General features: G+C 35.5%; 1 protein-coding gene across 1 annotated transcript; it reads left to right on the top strand.

Moving 5' to 3' along the window:
* The first annotated feature begins 16,157 nt into the window (after positions 1–16,157).
* LOC143613328 (zinc finger protein 2-like) lies at positions 16,158–16,574 on the top strand. Its single transcript, XM_077087064.1, has one exon. It carries the CDS (start codon positions 16,158–16,160, stop codon positions 16,572–16,574), a length of 417 nt encoding a protein of 138 aa, XP_076943179.1.
* The last annotated feature ends 4,140 nt before the right edge of the window (positions 16,575–20,714 follow it).

The following is a 20,714-nucleotide window of genomic DNA, read 5'->3' as shown; positions in this document are numbered from 1 at the left end:
TAAGAATCTGTTGGCTCTGAGCGAATAAAAAATGGGCTCTAAAATAAAAACTCAACAACTAGTCTAAAAAAGTAAAAATTACGATGATAGTTGTGATAACCTTAGACAAAACAAAATTATTGTAGCAAAATGAAAAAATTTGAGTACTTAAACAAACCGTAAGCCTCTTCTACCATTTTTTTTTATTTTAAATTAAAATGTCTTTTTGATATAAAATAATACGAAAAAAATGTATTACGTAGTTCTAATACAATAGGCATATTGAAAAGGAAAGGGGGGCATATTAAATAATGTAAATTGCCATTGTCATATTTTTAGTAAAGTGTTATTTTTGTTTTTAAGGTTTGACAAATAATACGAATTTAGTTTAAAATGTTTATTTTTTTCATATGGATCATTCACGTTTCTTAATTCTCGTCAGTTACATTCAAATCACTAACTCCCTTAAATTTAATCGTTAAGTCAGAGACAAACATGTCTTTACACTATTTCTTTATTATAATACTTATTTTTTATTTCAGTGAACTGCGGTTTTCGTTCTTGTGGTTTGTCCAAATCTGTGGTTTTAGTCCAATAGTTTCAAGTTTGCATATTTCGTCCTTGTAGTTTCATTTCACATGCAATTAAACCCAAATTTATTAACATCGTCAAGTCTGGTCGTTAACCCATCTGCGTGCTCCTCACGTGACCACAGTTTTTGTCGTTTTTCTCCCCAAATAAATCTCAGTCCTAATTCGCAAGCTCTTTCACGTGAGGGGCTGTGGTGTATTTGGGGAAAAAGGAAGTGAAATGAAACCATAGAAAAGAAAATTGCAAATTTGAAACTACTGGACTAAAACTGCAGATTTGGACAAACCACAGGGACAAAACCCGCAGTTCACTGTAATAAGTATTATAATAAAGAAATAGTCAAAAGACATGTCTACCTATGACTTAACGATTAAATTTAACAGGGCTAGTGATTTGTAGGGATGGCAACGGGGCGGTTTCGGGGCGGGGAATGCCAATCCCATACCCGCCCCGGTTTATAAAACTCATTACCAAAACCGTCTAAAAACCCGCGGGGACTAAACGGGGAATCCCCATCGGGGATTCGGGGAAAACCGCGGGTATTCGGGGAACCCGTCTAGCATAAATGGTTTTTAAACGGGCTAAATTCCCCGTGGGGATCCCCATTTAACCGTCGGGTTCACCGTTTAAAACCCGATTGTAAGAAAATGATACAAAATTACAATACAATATTAATACACAAAAAGTTCAATATCCAAACACATTACACATACAAAAGACATTATTAATACATAAAAATGTTTATTTCTCCCATCACAACGGAAATTAACTTCATGATTGATCCTTCTTACACGTCCATACCGCACCCATTCAACCATTCAAACACTTGTCACGCCGGATTGCTATGATAATCAAACATTAACATATTAATTGGAAACTATATAAGAATCAATGTTAAACCATATTAAAATGTAAACGATAAACCATATATATATGTATTACCTCAATACCATCGTCACAATCATATTCAATAGTTTGGCAATATGCCTCGGATTCTTCTGAACAAGTTGCTATATTCATATCACAAAAGTCAAAAGTTTATATAGTAGCTAAGTTAAAAATAAAAAATAAAATGTTTGTTTACCTTTGATTTCATTCAACAACCAACTTTGGGCGCACATTAACGCTTCCAATGTTTTTGGATGAAGACGGCTACGATGTGGACTTACCAATCTACCACTTGTACTAAAAGCGGACTCGGAAGCAACGGTAGATATTGGAATCGCCAATATATCTCGAGCAATCTTTTGCAACCTTGGGTACTTGACACCATTTGTTTTCCACCAAGCTAAAAGGTCAATCTCAGTTTCTTTTATCCAAACTTTCTCTTGTAGATACAAATCAAGCTCCGTTGTGACACCTAATATATAAATAAAGTTAATACAATTAATGAATAAAGTTAAATTAATGTAAATAATAAGTCATACCCGAATATAAAAATTATATTTAATAAATAATATATTATATATAAATATAAAAATTATATTTAATTAAACGGGTTTTAAACGGGTATACGGGGCGGGTATACGGGGCGGGTACAGGCTATACCATACCCGCCCCGAACCCGATTAACTTAAACGGGGAAAACCCGAACCCGGACCCGTCCCCGATTAAGTGTCCCCGAACCCGCCCCGTTCGGGGCGGGTTTCGGTTTTCCCCATCGGGTTTGGGTTTTTTTGCCATCCCTAGTGATTTGGATGTAATTAGCAAGAACTGGGAAACGTGGATGATCCATATGCAAAAAATAAAGTTTTTGGACTAGATTCGCATTATTTCCCAAACCACACGAACGAAAATGGCACTTTACTCCCATATTTAGTGTAAATTTAAGATTGCTTGAAACTAACAAAATCCAAAACTAGTTAAGAAAACAGATGTGAGAAGCAAGCTTTGAACCTGACCATCTCACTTGACGGATGAATGTTATACAATTTGAACTAACCTTTAAAACTAGATGATGGGCATTGGGCTGTCACCCTCGGTCTAGGATTGTATATTACATAGGTGGTGTTTGTTTTTTCCTCAAAAGAGCTTTCTGGACTCTTCTGTTTGCGCCACGCAGACATTGCCCTCTGCAGGGTGTTTGTTTTTTCGAAGACGTTTCCTTAAAAACGTCTACACACCCACTTCCTGATGCAGACATGGCTCAACAACTTCTGGCCTCTTCTAAAACCTCTTTTAACACATTCTCATCAGACTTTTATCTCAAACCCTAATCTCCTCTACTCTTCTCTCTCAAACCCAACCACCTCCACCACCATACTAACCCCTCCACCTCCATCAGCATAACAGCCGCATCAACCACCATACACGTCACCGCTACCCCTGCTCTGCCGCCACCCCCTACTGTCGCCGCCGTACCTGTCACCACCACCATACCATCTCCATCTATATTGGTATTTATATTTCTTCACCATTATTGTAATTGTTATGTTATTACTAGTTTGTAGCTTTTTGTTAATTGTTAAAGTTTTTGTTAATTTTGTTAGATTGTTATTAGTTTGTAGAAAGTTTGGGTTTGATGAATATTGTTATTAGTTTGTTGTTGAATAAAGTTTGTAGATCTTTTTTGTTAATTGTTAAAGTTTTTTGTTAGATTGTTATTAGTTTGTAGAAAGTTTAGGTTTGATGTATATTGTTATTAGTTTGTAGATAGTTTGGGTTTGATGAATATTGTTGTTAGTTTGTTGTTAAATAAAGTTTGTAGAAAGTTTAGGTTTGATGAATATTAGTTTTTTGTTTAATAAAGTTTGTAGTTTTTGTTAATTGTTAAAGTTTTTTGTTAATTTCATAGATTGTTATTAGTTTGTAGAAAGTTTAGGTTTGATGAATATTGTTATTAGTTTGTAGTTGAAAAAAGTTTATAGAAAGTTTAGGCTTGATGAATATTGTTATTAATTGGTTGTATTCGTTTGTTAGAAGGTTTTCTGTGTGTTTAAATACTAGCAAATGGGTTACGCAAGAAATTTGCACTAACGGGCCAAAACAGGTTGCTTAGTAGGACATTGATCATGTTAGATTTTGTTGATGCATATAATAGTGTGTGTTGAATTATTTTTTTCCCATGGATTTTGTGTTTATTGAAAATATGATTTAATATGATTTTATACATGAGTACTAAAATTTGGGTTTATATGTCCTAGGTAAAGCTTTCATAAATGGAGACTGATGATCAAGTGCTTGGGACGGAACACAAACAACTCATGTTGGAAATGATTTATATTAGTGAAGTTGTCAGCAGTTGTTTTTTTGTAGACATGAATTTTAAAACTAGCATGCTAGATTATATATATATATGATGGGATCTAAATGATGAAATTAAGTTGTTTGTAGAAACTGATTTGAATGTTTGTAAAAATTGATTAGTTTGCATAATAGTTCAACTGTTATTAGGGCAATTGTTAGCAGCCTGCAGACGTTAAAAAACAAACAGTCTTCTTCTTGCAGACTGCAGAGGTTTGGTCCACCTCTTCTGCTGCAGATGTCTGCAGATGTGGTCAGTAAACTGTAGACATTTTACCTCTGAAAAAACAAACATCACCATAATAAATGCAGAGTTTTTTCAAGGCCTCAAAAGATGTTAGGCCTTGGGCTGTCACCCTCCTTGCCCATCCTATGACCGGGCATGCTTGACGTAGCTTGTGGTCAATGTAAGACCGTGTTTTTTCCGTGCACTTCCTTTAAAAACACTTCTTTTTGTAATAACCATGGTCCATATATATTAGTATCATATCCATGTGCAGACATTTCTGCTCATCAAGATTTTATGCATAAGGGAGATGGACATAATATATAAATATATAATAGCAAGGTAGGGTGGTAATCTCATAGATTTTCTTAACCGGGTGCCAAAAGTAGGGATAAAAGTACTTATACGTTAATACTTATATTTTTTTTAAATACCGACTTGTTTAAAAGTAGGAAACATTATATGTGTGTGTTGTGGTGGTGGGGTGATATCATACTTAAAGGAGAGATACGTACGTTGGACATATCATACTCTAATGGTCAAATGGTTCGGTTTGTGGTAAGCTAAAATAGAAATCGACGAAAATACACAACATTGTGTTTGTAAACATTGAGAAGTCATGTAGCTTTGAAGAAAAGGTTATTACTAAGGGTGGCAATCTTGACCCAAACCCTTTCAAATGGGTCAATTTGAGTTGTTTTAAAAATTAAATAAGTTGATTTGGGTAAAAGGTTTTAACTAAATTGGTCAATATGAGTCATTTTAAATTTCATCCTTTTATTTTTGGGTCAAAATGGGTTTACAAGTTCAAAGAATTGGGTCGATGTGGGTTAGCGTCCTAAGGAAATGTGACAGGTCTCGGATCAGAACGGGTTTTCATACAAGACTGGTTTCGACACGAAACGGGATTCAGATTGGAACGTGTTCGGTTCATGTTTCAAGCCAACACGAGTTTTCACCCGTGACGGGTTGGGTTTTCGTTTCTTTTTGGTCGATTCGGACTCGTTTTTGTCCATTTTTTCAGTTTCAATTCGATTCTCGGGTTTTTTTTATGGAACGAGGTCAACGTAGGAAACATTTTAGTGTTGTTACTTTTTTTGTTTATGCTTTATATTTTGAGTTATAATTTTTTTATTATTATTTTTGAATATTTTTTTGAGAGTTTTTGATCTTAATAGAAAACCTCTAAAAAAATTTTAAAAAAAAATAATTAAAAAAAATCATAACTTAAAATATAAGTAAAAAACAAAAAAATCTAAAGAAAAACTAAAATGTTTCCGCCATTATTCCTGTTCATAAAAAAAAAAAAAAAAAAAAAAAAACTCGAAACCCGATTCGACCCTAACCTATTCCGACACAAACCTAAACAACCCTTTTTTAATTGACCCGTTCTGACCCAAACTCATTCTTACCCAAACTCGTTTTGACCCATGACTCATTTCAACCCATGACTCGTTCGACCCAACCCAACCCATTTGCCACCTCTAGTTATTACAAATTGTGAGGCTCATTCTTAAAGTTTGAATTAAAATTTTTCTCTAGCTTGAACTTTGAATTTACTTTTTTTCCTTGTTTAGAACAAGAACGTAAAGAAATTAAATTATATATTCTCCTATCATCACTTTATTTTTCCAAAGACCAAAGAAAGTTTTTCAAATTGTGTAATCGTCAATTATTGACATTGGTAACCGATCTAAAGTAATTTGATTATAATTCAATTCGTGACGATCATAAGTAGAAAGTTCATATTCTTCAGTCACTGATGCGTGAGAGAAATATTAGATTACATAGAGGAGCGAATTGGATGATCGGGCCGAGGGCTGCCCCCTCTTCCCCTCACTCTCCTTTCCCTAATATGAACCTTGAGTGAAACATAGATCTATATAACCAAACACAAGAACATATATATATATATAACAATAAAATAAAAACTAAAGGTGACCATTCATTGAATCATCTCACTCAAACATGCTTAACTGTGGAGTTCTCTTTTCATTCATAACCAATGCGTCAAAACACATTGCTAATATTTAATTCATAGTATTATTCCTGTTAACATAATAGAGCGATGCCAGATTCGCCAAGGTGTCACAGTTTGTTTGAGAGATTTTTGTGCTAAAGTGACTGAATCATGTTCCAAACACACAACTAATTACAGAAATAGGAAAATAAAAGTATAGGATTCAAACATGTGTCGTTTCAAGGAGCAACATGACTTCCAATCCTACCAAATACATCATGCAAAGTATTTATAAGGGATATCATCCAAAACATAGTGAGACATTGATTTTCTGTAATGTCAATTATGTGAAATAACCTTACACCTCTAGAGGTGCACAAAACCAGTTATGAGTCTATAGGGGTTTGGCCGTTTGGGTTATGACCAAATTGGTTTCGAATCGGTTTGGGTCAAACTGGTTTTTTTATGTTATCAAGTCAGTGTTAATAATCGGTCTACCGGTCTCGAGACCCGCCCCCTCATTTAACTAGTGAAATTACTATATATATGATCCACTTACACACGTATGCAATGTTTTAAAAACCGGTATTTTACTTGTACCGGATTAAGCTAAAAAATGGTACAAGCGGTTGAACCGGGTTATAACGGAAGATTCAACCGGTTAAATAGTTTACCTTATAATTTTCTATAAATGTAATTTCATTCCAAAAATAACCTAAAACTAAATAATTCCTATAACAAAAAATAATACAAAAGTTAAATCATATTAAATAAATAATGCAACAGCATTCAATATTAAAAAAATAATCTTTAAGCTTACACGTTTGAATGTTAATTGTTGGGTTAGAAGTAATTTTGAAAAAATATGGGCCGCAAATTTCAAAAAATTTCTCGGACTTCAAACCGGTTTGCCGGTAAAACCGGTATTATAGACAAAAACCGCCGGTATGATGTTCTAGCAAACCGGTCAAAAATTCCGGACTCAAAATACCGGCTTGTTGTGCGAAATCCGGTTTAACCGGCCGGTTTGAACCGGTTTTTAAAACACTGCACGTACGTATTATATTTTGTTTATAGCTAATAGATAAACCACTTACACATACATATAATTTGATTACATGTAAAAAAAAGTTGTTGAATGGACAAAAAAGAAAGAAAATTTGTGTCACCAACATAAAATGTTTCTTTAATTTAACAGATTCAATACATGGATTCAACCCTAATTTACATTTAGATGCCTATAGTTAATCTCAACAGATTAATAACTTCAATTAAAAAAGTTAAATAGTTAAATAATACGGTACAGTATTATCTCTTTCATAAAGTACTAATTCGACCGACACACTACGACACTAATCATGGAAGGTGTGAAGTTTTTATCAGCTCAAGATTTGCCAAATGTTTAAGAATACTATTTTATTATGCCAAGTTAACGACCAAAGTTAAATTTGGCTTCCTAGGAAGCAACAAGAGTGTATGGATCTCTGATTGCGTTGTCTCTAATAATATACTATAATTTTAGTTGCTAAAATCAGTGCCGACCAACGAAGATGTTCGCCAATCATGCAATAAATGTTTTCAATCAGAAATCCAAATGTTTAATTTTTTATTTATATATTTTATTTTGTTACGAGAGAACAATATTCAGCTGATCATATGTTTTATGGGCACTATGTATTCCCATCGAATGAAATCTATTGTCCAAGAGTACCGCTTGGTAGCATCGATCTTGGTTTTTGTTTCTTTGGTATTACGTATAATAGTTCTAACGAATTTTACAATTATACGTTATGCAATTAAAACACATTAAACGTACCCCAAATAAGGGTGATTAAAACTTAAGCATAGAACCTATAGCTACGAATGACTCATCCATATATTTTAAGCGAGAAAAAAATTACATTTTGAAGAAATTTAAGGTGGTTGATCGTATCAGCTATTTGTAGAATTAGACAAAAATATATTGGGAATGGGATGTATTTAGTTTCATCGTTACAATATGTTAACTTTTGTCAATCCACGTGATTTCCAGCCTTTTCGTGTTGGCTTAATTCAGATCGTGATCCTGAAAGAAGAAGTCGAAAACAAATTTGATAAGAAGATAAGGATAAGTCAAATAGCTAGCTATTAGTTCAATTTCATTTATTAGTTTGTTTAACTAAGGTAGAGTTATGTTAGGATTAGTATTGAGTTGGTATGAATTTCTGGTCTATTGTAAAGGTTTAGTCGTGTCGAGTTTGTTAATTAACAATTTTTATAAAAGTCAAAGGCGGATCGAGGACTATAGAATGTGGTGGCTATGGTGGTGGAATTGGTGTACCTTCTAATAAATAAGATCATTGTTGATACAATCATTGAAGTTGTGATCGAACCTCAAGAAATGGCAGAGTTCAGTTGTGTCCCCTCTAGTCCTCTACACCTCCGGCAGTGAAAGACTTTAAAATGGGAATACAAATTTTATTTTTTGCTTCAGATATTGAGATTAATGTCACTACTGGGTGTGAATAGTGTTCTTCGTCGGGTGCGATTCCTAACGGTGTTAAAAAATGTTTTAGAAACATAATAAATGACGATACAAGGTCCGAGGAAAATTTAAGGCCATTTTTCTTTAACTTTGTTGTGTAAATGGATGGATTTCTTCCTTTTGAATTTATAGATGCGTAGAACAATTGAAAACAAAAAAAATATATTCTTTAACCGATGCTCCACACGGATGAGTTACATGAGTTAGGGTCGGTAGAAGCGGTTCTGCTATGGACAGCTCATGCGGGAGTTTGAAGTTGCGGGATGACCGTTAGATCCCTTTGTGTGGTTTAGCGCATTGGGTTTTCAGATCAATTCATGGGAGTTTATTCTCATCTCTCTCCCTTTTGACCTTTTTTTGTTTTGTTTTTCTCTTTTCTAGTCTTGTGCTTGCATTTGGGGAGTTAATTTTCGAGGCTGCTTTGTAATTTTATTTCGTCGTGTCTGGTTGCTTACTTTATGTGACATTCGTCAATTTCGGGTCACCTTTGTATTTGTCTTAATATGTAAAACTGACATGTTTTGTAAACCGAAATCTTTGATATAATCAAAATGATGGGTTTTAAGTTACATATTTGTTTTATACTTGTCGGGTCTCAAAAACACCCTTTTAGATCCCTAAAGTGGCCTTAAAACGCTTTAAAACAACTCCGGGGGCCAAAACTGTCAATTTTGAAAGTTCAGAATTTCCACCAGGCGCACTTAGCGCCGCGCTAACATCCATACCCTGGCAGTTAGTGCCGCGCTAAGTGAGGTATGCACATCAACACGTTTTTTTGGCTTTTTATGCTTTCTTGTGCTCATAACCGACCCATTTTCATGCAAGACTCTTTATATTTGACCATTTGAACTTATCCTATATATACATGACCATCTCCTTCATTTTATACCTGCTCATACTCCAAATTCTCTCTCAAATTCAAAGATCTTAAGGTTATTCTTTATGAATTCTTGACAGTTTGACTTTCCAAAAGTCAAACTGACCATGTTATTTCATTTTAATTAACTTGTTAAGTCTTATTAATACTTGAAGTTTATTATACAACATATATATATAATATGCACCCCTTGTTACTTTTGGTGGTCACTTCCCCGGTCTCGGTCGGTGGAGTGTCGGACCTCGTAAGGCAAGGCTTCATAGAGGACTTACGTAGTCCTTGATATATATATAATTATATAACTTGTTTATGCTTACTAACCATGCTTAACTTCTGCTCATTTTAGTTTGTATGTCATATTTGTTGAGTTCCATGGTTATGGGTTTGAAGAGACTAGCCTCGGTTTAACCGTAAATAGCTCTAAACCGTAAACCGAACTTTGTCTACTAGTTTTGTTAAATAACTGTATAAATATTTATGTTAGATTTAAGTTTCTAAAATCATTTTTATGAGTTCCATGGTTATGGGTTTGTAGAATCTAACCTCGCTCTTAACCTGAAACAAGATCCGAACCGAAAACCGAGCTTTCGTTTAAAGACTTTATTGGTAACTTTTTGGTTGTAAACTTAAGTATCATCATTTATAAATTATTATACAAGGTCTTTGATGTTTGGGCATGTGGTAACCATTCTTGGTCTTATTCCGGATTGGAAATCGAACCAAAACGAACTAAACCGATTTCACTCGCTTAAGACACACAAGTGTGTTTCTTGCTATCAAGACTTGTATATTTCTTTAAAAATCATTTATAAATTGATTTTAATTATTTTCTCAAAGTACTTGGGATGTTGAATCCAACTTGATCTTATAACAAAGTTTGGACCGACAAAACCGAGCACTCGCTTAACGGACGTTTTTAGTTCTTAAACAATAGAACTACATACGTGGTTAAGTCTTATTAAATTTTATTGAGTTATCTCATAACATTCATTATTTTGGAAAGTTGACTTTGAGTTTGACCAATTATCAAGACCCGAACACTCGTTAAAACCCCGTTTTAGTATCTTTATTATAAAGGGACTGACATTCTTACATTTTTACACACCTTATTAGTTACATAGGTTGAGTAAATATTAAGGCTAGATACTTTAACCCGGTTTCGAGTAAACTTATATTTTTAAAGGACTATTGTTATAGTTTCTTAAACATTTACATTTTAAACCTTAAACTTTAATTGTTTACATTTCTCATCATTTATTTTATTTAAAGATTTCCAAGGCAAATTTTCTAATACAAGACCTCTTTTCTTTTAGGCTTTGTTCGTTAAACTCGTCGTTCCGGTTAATCACTAAATGACCAATCTTTCAAGTTTATTACTTGAACGTGAGTACTTTCATTCCCCGTTTTTCATCTTTCGTTTTGGGGGTAATATTGCATACTTATTCAAACTAAATGTTTTATACTTGAGTCTTAAACTACAAACTTCATTGTATACTTTACTTAAATAAATTCTCGATTTGGTGTTATATGCTTACATGCTTAAATGCTAATGTGTTACCGCTTTTGGTTGGGTGATTCATAAATCCGAGTATATTTGGCATCCCCTTATAGAAAAGTGTCGTTAATGTATTCTTATTAACGATTTCCTATAAATCCTAGACTAATTGGCATCCCCTTATAGCAAAGTGTCGTTCTTTATCTAAATTGTTGCTATTATTTATTGTTTTGTATACAAGTTGCGGGATTTCCTATTATATACATATTGTTCAAAACTATGAAATTGCTCACCAACCTTTGTGTTGGCAAATTCTATTTTATGCAATGTTACAGGTTTGACTTAAGGTTGACTCGAGGCTTGAAGAAAAACGTAATCAAGACTATTAGGTTATTAGCAAAATGAACAATATATTATTTGCTACGTTTCGAATTCGGTTATTGTATGAACATGTTATGTGACTTCTTATGATTTTGTGAAATTAAATGAGTTGATTAAATATTGTCACTTTAAAAGTGTCTTGTGTATTTGGGCAATCGGTTGCACCTCGACATGTTCCGTCGCCTTTGGTCGGGGTGTGACACTTTATTTTGAACGGTATGTCTAGTTTCTTACTGGTCTACTTTGCTTAATAAACATTTTATTGTTAAAAAAATGAAATAGAGTCTTGGGATGTGTTGTCTTCAAAACTGATCGTTTTCCTTCTTGATTATCAACAACGACCTTCAATAAAAGTCATTTATCGAGTTGGTAACCAATTTGTGTGTTTTTTAAATCTTTGGGCAACAAAATTTGGTTGGAATGGCAGATTACAAATAGAAGGAAAGTAGACTACAAAAGAACGAAAAACAACAAAAAGAACTTGACACAAGTAATGAATAATGATTATAAGATGTTTCAAGCTTATGGGGTGTTTGAGTGAGCTTATTCAACTTCAAAAGTGTTTTTTTGACAAAAGTGTTTTTTACTTATGGCTTTTTCAAAAACAGTTTTTACAAAAATGTTTGAATTAGCTTTTGAACAGAAAAAACCAAAAGAGTAAGTAAGACGCTTTTGTAAAAAGTGTTTGACTTAGCTTTTTCGGGTAAAATGACCAAAAAATACATTCTTATAACTTTGCTAGTTTTACACACAATATTATATACTTAACAATTTTAGACAAAATAGCGTCGGATAAAAGTGATAGTGGCTACCAGAATAGTGTGGTGACCAAATTGCGCTGGATAATTTGTTCGTGATGTAGCTTTATAATATCCATCGGCAGAGAAGCCATTGGGTTTCACAAAAATTAGGAAAATTTTACTTGCATAGTCAAAGTTATTTAGGGCATCGCATAATTCAGTGGTTCATGACAGTCTTGGTGCGGCGCTGGTGTCGATTATGGTTAGTGGTGGTGTGGCAACCGTCAAAGGGTATCGGAAATGGTGAGACGGGCTGAGAAGGACTGAGGTATAAGATGAAGTATGTGTCTCATATATATCATGGATAGGGTAAAAGGACAATGTTTTTTTTATATGTTAAAGCATAAATTAAGGATATATCCACTACGTTGTCTACACGGTAAGTAACTAAAGGATATAGTCTTTGATGCAAATATAGAGGATGAAAGTGCAATTACTCTGTAAACCTCATGATATGTAATAAATTCTTTTTGCAAGAACGTGCCAAACTTTTTTTTATAAGATAATTGAATTTAAACTGCCTGTTTATACAAAATTATCGTTAGCGTCGTCTAAACCGCTTGCTCAGAAGCTGCTCGGAAAATGCTCCCTCTCTTTTTTGCTTGATTATAAACGAGCCACTTTGATCGGTTCGGTTTGTAAACGAGCCAAGCAACGAGCAAATGTCTGCTCGGTTTGATTCGGCTCGAATATTTTTAATTTATTTTATATATAATTATATATGAACAAGTATACAAATATGTAGACAACACACATAAAATATAGACCCAATTACAAATTTTGTCCTTTAAAAAAAGCCAAATTACGGTTCGTGTCCTTTCCTTGCAGGCGGTGTCCTTTAAACTTTTTTTTTCTACACGTTATGTCCTTTACGCTAACTGGGTTAGAAAAACTCAGTTAAATGCCCTCACGTGAGACGCATGTGAGGGCATTTTTGTCTTTTTGCCTACCCTGCAACAACAACTTCTTCTTCTTCTGCTGTTTCTATACCTTCACTAACATCATCACCTGCCATCACCCTTCCTCAACCACCACCCAACCTTAACCATCACCTGCCACAATCGAATCTAGCACCACCCTCCCATCTCCGATTAACCACCACCGGTATGCATCGTGACCACCACTGATTCTGCCACCATCGTCGAAATCCATCTTAATTCCAACCACAACCATAGCCGGCCACTTCTGACTTCCGACGACAACTACCTACCACCACTGCTTCCGTTAACAACTTACGAGTAAGTCCAATTTGGGGATTTAAGGGTTACATGTTAATTTTGGGGAATTTTGGGGATTAATTTTGGGTCGGGTTTCTGTTTGGAAACCCTAGGTGACGGTGGTTGGTAGCGGCGGTGTTCTGGTGGCCGTGAAAACCCCAAATGATTCTGCCACCATCGTCGAAATCCATCTTAATTCCAACCACAACCATAGCCGGCCACTTCTGACTTCCGACGACAACTACCTACCACCACTGCTTCCGTTAACAACTTACGAGTAAGTCCAATTTGGGGATTTAAGGGTTACATGTTAATTTTGGGGAATTTTGGGGATTAATTTTGGGTCGGGTTTCTGTTTGGAAACCCTAGGTGACGGTGGTTGGTAGCTCCGGTGTTCTGGTGGCCGTGAATCAGTGGTGGTCACGATGCATACCGGTGGTGGTTAATCGGAGATGGGAGGGTGGTGCTAGATTCGATTGTGGCAGGTGATGGTTAAGGTTGGGTGGTGGTTGAGGAAGGGTGATGGCAGGTGATGATGTTAGTGAAGGTATAGAAACAGCAGAAGAAGAAGAAGTTGTTGTTGCAAGGTTGGGTGGTGGTTGAGGAAGGGTGATGGCAGGTGATGATGTTAGTGAAGGTATAGAAACAGCAGAAGAAGAAGAAGTTGTTGTTGCAGGGTAGGCAAAAAGACAAAAATGCCCTCACATGCGTCTCACGTGAGGGCATTTAACTGAGTTTTTCTAACCCAGTTAGCGTAAAGGACATAACGTGTAGAAAAAAAAAGTTTAAAGGACACCGCCTGCAAGGAAACTTAGAAAAGGACACGAACCGATTTTTGGCTTTTTTTAAAGGACAAAATTTGTAATTCTGTCTAAAATATAAGTATATAATTTTTTAAACCCTTTTAATTTTTTACTATCACGTCAATTATATAGTTTTATTAGTTTGATTCAAGTTTTAAGAATACTAAAAGTTTGTTTAAATGTTCATTATATCTCACTTAAAATTTTTTCTCCTAAAAATTCACAAACTATTATATGTTTGTCTAAAAAGTAATAATTTATCTACAAAATAAAGTATTTACAATCTTCAAACTTGTTTCTTATTGAAAATTTTAAAGTGAAAAAGAAATAAATAGTGCTCAAAATTGCTCGATATTCGATCAAAAAATGCTCGGTTCGATTTTGGCTCGTTTCTAGTTTCGCTCGGTTCGAATTTCAGTCGTTCGGTTTAGTTGTAAAGGAGTTAAGCAACGAGCAAGCCTTCACTCGGTTCGGCTCGGCTCTTGAACAACCCTAATTATCACCAAGATGATATTAGAGCATTCACAAGTCCCTCCATCAATTTTTGTGAGTGGGGTTTTTATAATATATATATATATATATATATATATATATATATATATATATATGGTTTAGGATGTTATGAGTAGCGCAAAGAGAAAATTCAGTGATATTTTTGTATATTTGAAAAATTCATGTTGCATTATATAAATTTTTTAATATATTTTAAAAGTGATTATAAGTGTAGAAAAGAGAAAATATAATAATAAAAATATATAAAATATTACTTAATTAAACAATATAAATAAAATATAGTGTTTTTTAATATAATAATATATTTAATGACTGAAGAATTTGTTACTAGAGTTATTGTGAAGTATAAGCACGTCTTTAATTTATGAGGGTGGTGTGGGCGAAAGGGGCTTCCTGGTATGTTTCAAACATCTATCATGTGCATGTGTATCATATTTTCTCTATTTGAAGTGGAATCTTGTTTGCTAGTTTATAGACAAAACTGCAAAAACTTGCATAAATTATTATATATTTTTTTATAAATCATTATATAAATAGCCTCTCTGGTCTAGCCCACATGCTTCTACTCATAAAAAATTTCTTCTTAATTTGGAGAAATTAGATTAGAGTTGAGGTCATATAATGTTAAAAATTATAAGCAAAAACATGCCCATGATTCAATTGCCAATATTGTCTCCTTGATTGATCCCATCTACACACAAGTACTGCGAATATTCATATGATGGTACATTTTGTGTAATAAACTAATTAATGCTTTTCAATCTTGTTATTTATAAACTTCTAGCTTGGTCCAACTGATTTTAACAAGAAATAAACCTTAAAACAGAGTATTAATTTTAATATTTGATATTTTGATTTCAACTTTAGCATTAAAGTTTTTATCCAGATATTTATGACAGTTAAAAATATTAATGAAGTATATATTTTGAATAATTAAGTGAAAAACCTAGTACTTTTCTAGAACCTAGTCATAAAATCCATCTAGTGTCACTTTATGAGACCATACTTTTATGAGATAAACACCGATACCATTATGTCAAAAACCATCGGATATAACGATGTATATATATGACCATTCAAAAAATCATGAATAAAATTTCAAAATTTGGTTTAAAGAAAAAGAGAAAGACTTTTTGGTGTTATATATAATTATAATTTTTTGTTAGTTACTATTAATTTGTTAATTACTAGTTAAAAAAAGTTATTATATAATATGAAAATAACTGGATAATCAAAAGAAAATGCAATGCGAACATTATCAATATTTTTAAATCACGGTAAGCATACGTATTCAGACACCATTCCCTCCAAATAAATAGTAAGAGATCGGATGCACCGACAAGACGAACTTGCCATTAATAGAGGCCGACAGCAATACGATTGCCCATGCTTCTCTCGCACATATATATACATATATAAATCGTTATACTGTACAACACAAATTAATCATATCTAAGCAAGCCTTGAAACATTCCTTACTTGTAACTCCATTATTAACTTTAAGTTACTCAATCTTGCTCATATATAACATTGTTCTAAATAATCATCATGAGTTTCCTTGATCTAGGCCTACCAGAGAACTACCGCACCTTAGACCTCATGCAAGATCACTCGCCTCGTTCTTCTTCCTCGTCTTCTTCATCAAGCAACCCCGAGAAACGAGTTTTCTCATGCAACTATTGCAGGAGAAAATTTCACACTTCTCAAGCACTTGGAGGCCACCAAAATGCCCATAAGCTCGAACGGAACTTGGCTAAGAAAAGCAAATACCTCATGAGCTCAGGAGTTAAACTTTGGGGCCAGACATCAATGTCTGGTTCATATGGTTCGGGCCAAGTTGGTTGGGTGCAACCGGCGCTCTTGAATCAGGATCATGTTGGGAAGAGAGAGGCACATTATTGTTATAATATTAGTGAGACTGCTGAAGAAGATTTTCATCAGCTTGACTTGTCTCTCAGGCTTTGAGCAAATCGATTTGCTTTTACGTTTATATTTCATCTGTGGCTCATAAGATGTTGTAGCCTGTTAACTCATATTTAAATCTAGTTAAGTTTTGTTATTTGATAATCGTTTAATCTATTTACGCCTGGATAGCTTTCTAAATCGTGTATAAGATCAATTTTAGATTAAGGTTTTTCATGGGTACTGAAAATCAATAATCAAATAAGATATAAATGTTTTCTACAAAGGACAAGTTTATTATGTGAAATTTGATGTACAAAACTAGAAATGAGACCAAATGATTCCTTTATATAGAGATGTACTATTGTAACGTTTTAGTTGACGATTAACAGAAAGCTATAACTAATTTACACTTAACATTCGAAAGGAACACCGTTCGACGATAACCTAGTAGCTACTGAATAGTTGTAACTATGTTGCTACCGATCAATTGTTAATTATACGCTTTTACCAACCTTAAATAGTACCATAGTTACTAAGGAACTAGTGTAACCAAGTTAATTAGTACCAACCATTCATGATAATGTTGGTCATTAATTTTTTTTTATTATTATTAACGTAAAACCAAACTACTATTAGCATAAAATAATAAAAGGATTCAATTACAATAGAGAGGCATGTATGCGGACAACAAGCTGTGCCGTCACCCCCAGAGTGAATGATGGTTAAGTAAAGTTATTAATTGTCATATTCCGCCAATAATGGTTAATTAGAGTCATTAATCATTATGCCAACAAAGGAAGGAGATGTAGTTGCTAATTTCCGACAAGTGATAAACAATACTCCGTATATAATTTAACATTCGGTCTTGTATTTTGATATTATCTAAATGAGTATTTGAAATATTAAAAGAGTGAGAAAAAACTAAGTCGATTGTGAACTAAGATTATTTATCATTAGTGATTACAATTGTGTATGTTGTAAGGGTCTTGGTATATTACTTTTATTAGAATCTAATCCCAATGGAGGATTTTCTATCGAAAGATAAGACTAGGTCTAAGTAAGGTATACTAATCCTATTTTACGTTGTTGACAATATTTACAATGAAACTTAGCATTAGCAAATATATTAGTTTTTTCAAACTTGATCTTGTGCACAAAATTGGGATTTTTCCTTTTAACTTCTAAAATTTGATAAAACTTCTTCCTTTAACTTGTCAGTTCTAATAAATCCCTCAACGAAATCCCATATTACAATATGTTCCGGTCTCATTCCATTTATACAATTTGATAACAACCTAGCCGGTCACCCGTCACTCTCCTATTCAACTAGCCCACAGCCCAACTTGCTTTCAACCTTGATCAGCCCAACTGCACCATAGTCTCAATCTTTGGCCCACAAGACAAGAGCCTAGTACCGGTCCACCACTAACCGGTTTATACCTAGTTCTAACTGCCGATTAGAAAAACCGGATTTTTTTCAGTTATTCACCGGTTAACCGGTTTAATTATACCCGAAACTGATTATATTAGGTAGGGGTTTCTTGTCTCAAAACTGGTTAGTACTTGACCCGACTAGCCGGTAATTATTTCCCGCCAAATAATTAACCTGTTATCGGTTAACCGAAATGTGCACCTCTAGAGCCTAGCAATTCATGTACCAAGATCAACCTTGAATATAAAAAGAAACAAACTAAATTTAAAAATATTAATACAAAATATGTGTTTGACCTTGAATCGTAATAATCATATATCTCAACAACATATACAACAAGACTGTAATCAAACTTCTTGAAACATATTATTCTTTTTGTTTTGAGTTATACTATTCGTTTGAACGGCTTGCCAATTATATTGAAGGGAAAAAGAAAGCCGTGTAGCATGAAGCTAGACTAGAAAACAACATACCAGAGTACATTTGTTGATTACATTAATTCTCAAGAAGCTATATTAGCTTTATTTTTATTTTTATTATCGGGCTTTAATAATCATGAGTGGGGAAAATGATCAAGTGGACTCATAATGATTATTATCTTAAATCTAATTATTTTCATTTAAAAAAAGGATATTTTGGCCACTTCACACTCATTTAATAGCTAGAGTTAACGCCCATTCATTTCAAGAGTCAACAGTGTTACGTTTTTTACAAACTATTGGGCCAAAATCAAAACTAGGGACTGAAGAGGTAGGTCCCAGCAGAGCCTAGTTGGACCCGCAAGACTCACCTTGAAGAGGGACGTCTGCGCAGAAACCAACTGGATCCGCAGGACCAACCATGCTCAGAGACGTGACGTCCTTACGCGCAGTACGCAAGCTGGTCCCGCAGGATATGCCTCCCGATGGTGAAGGACTCCGCCTGTCCCCGCAGCCTCGGATACAAGCCATCAGGGAAGGCCACCCGCGCAGCAGGGCTACACGCACAAGGCACTTAGCTCTCAATCACTCAGTGTCACCTGAAGGAATGAGCGAAGCCGGGAACTATCCCGCACAAGGGCGGGAGGGGGAATACTCCCGCCCAAATAAGCCAGTCCGTACGATACAGGAAGATCTTCTGTACTGTACCTGACGAGGTATGGGAAAAAGATCTGACTAAAGATACGACAGCTTACTGACAACAGTATGGCGAGCAGCATGCTCCTGCACTGTATGTCACTATTAGCCGCTGCCTACTCACCAACTACTGCCATACCACGTGCGTAGCCGTCAGTTGGTGGAACAGGAATAGTATACAGCAGGCCTGGTCGCTATCAGCCGCTACCTACCCACCAACTACCAGCAGGGCACGTGCGTAGGCTACTGTTGGTGGAACAGGAACACTGTTGCAGCTGGCCATACCTCTTTGGAAACCTACCTTCGGCTATAAATACCACAAATGGTATGACCATCTCATCTGATCATATCTTACTACATTATCATCATATTATACCAGATATCTGCTCTAGCAATCTCTTAATATACTTTTATATTTAAAGAGCAATCTAGTCTGATTCTCACGCCGGAGGGTGGTCACAAGGAGGAACCCCCCCCCCTTCTCAGTGACGAGCTCACGGTGTCTGTTTTGCAGGTTATCAGAAGAACCATCTTCCAAGGGTCTAACCCCTCGTGGGAAACATCTCTCCAACCCCCAGGTTACCAGTAATCTGTCCGGGGTCTGGTTAGTGTTTCTTCATTGGCGCCATCCGTGCATAAAGCTAGAACTTTATCTCCAGTTTTTTCAAACTTTCTACAAAAGATGGTTAGAGAAATTCCGGTAACCACAACCCCAGCTACTGGGATGAACACCGGTAACACAGTTTTTACAAACACTACCCCGGTTACCCAAGCCGGGGCAAGTGAAGTAAATTTTACGAACACTACCCCAGTTACTCAGGCTGGGGCAAGTGTAGTAAATGATCGCCTACTAGGATCCACTGATACCCAGGTTGAGAAACGAAGACTCCCCCGCCAAACTCTCGATGAAGTCAAGGCATGGGCGGAGGCACGACAAAAGGAATTCCAGGCTGAGTTGGACGAACGCCTGCGTTCCGTCCAACAGGCTGACGAATTCGAAGATTACTTGGATGACTCGGAGGAATCCGACTCTGACGCGAACCCTCGCCATAGGGCAAAAGGGAAGCGTAAGGAAATGGAATCCCAACCGAAAAGGCATTTTGGACAAGCCTTCAAACCAAAAAGCACAGGTGGAAGTCCACGAGACTTCTCCAAAACGTTCAGACCAAACATTGCAAATGCAGGAACGTCCAAGTTTGCAAGTGACATTGCGGAAGCAATCGCCCCAAAGAGTGCCAAACAAATGCCTAACATAGGCACATATGACGGTATATCTGATCCAGACGATCATTTGAACAGGTTCATAGCAGGGGCAACCGTCAGCAATTGGACGGAACCCACCTGGTGCTACATGTTCCAAATGACGCTTGTTGGGGCTGCTAGAGCTTGATTTGATCGTCTACCGGTCAACCACATCTACGACTGGGCAGACTTCCAGCAGAAGTTTAGCCAACACTTCAGCCAGCAACGGAAGTATACCGAGGAGCAATGGACAATCCTCAAATGCATACGAGAAGAAGATGAATCTCTGCCAAACTTCATCACTCGCTTTAACTCAAAGAAGCTAAGTTTGGGCAATATCAGCGAAGATCTTGTTCGCGCTGCCTTCATCCAGGGCGCGCACGACCCAGAGCTCATCCGCACCCTAACGGG

This window comes from Bidens hawaiensis, unplaced genomic scaffold (genome assembly GCF_021521415.1).
Source record: "Bidens hawaiensis isolate Kalapana, Puna unplaced genomic scaffold, B.hawaiensis_p1.1 tig00037164_1, whole genome shotgun sequence".
Taxonomy (NCBI): Eukaryota; Viridiplantae; Streptophyta; class Magnoliopsida; order Asterales; family Asteraceae; genus Bidens; species Bidens hawaiensis.
The sequence above is the reverse complement of the archived record's forward strand: the minus strand, read 5'-3'. Positions and strand labels throughout refer to the sequence as shown.

Excerpts from the sequence above, each read along its gene's own strand:
- LOC143613328 (XM_077087064.1), top strand. The coding sequence starts at position 16,158 with ATGAGTTTCCTTGATCTAGGCCTACCAGAGAACTACCGCACCTTAGAC.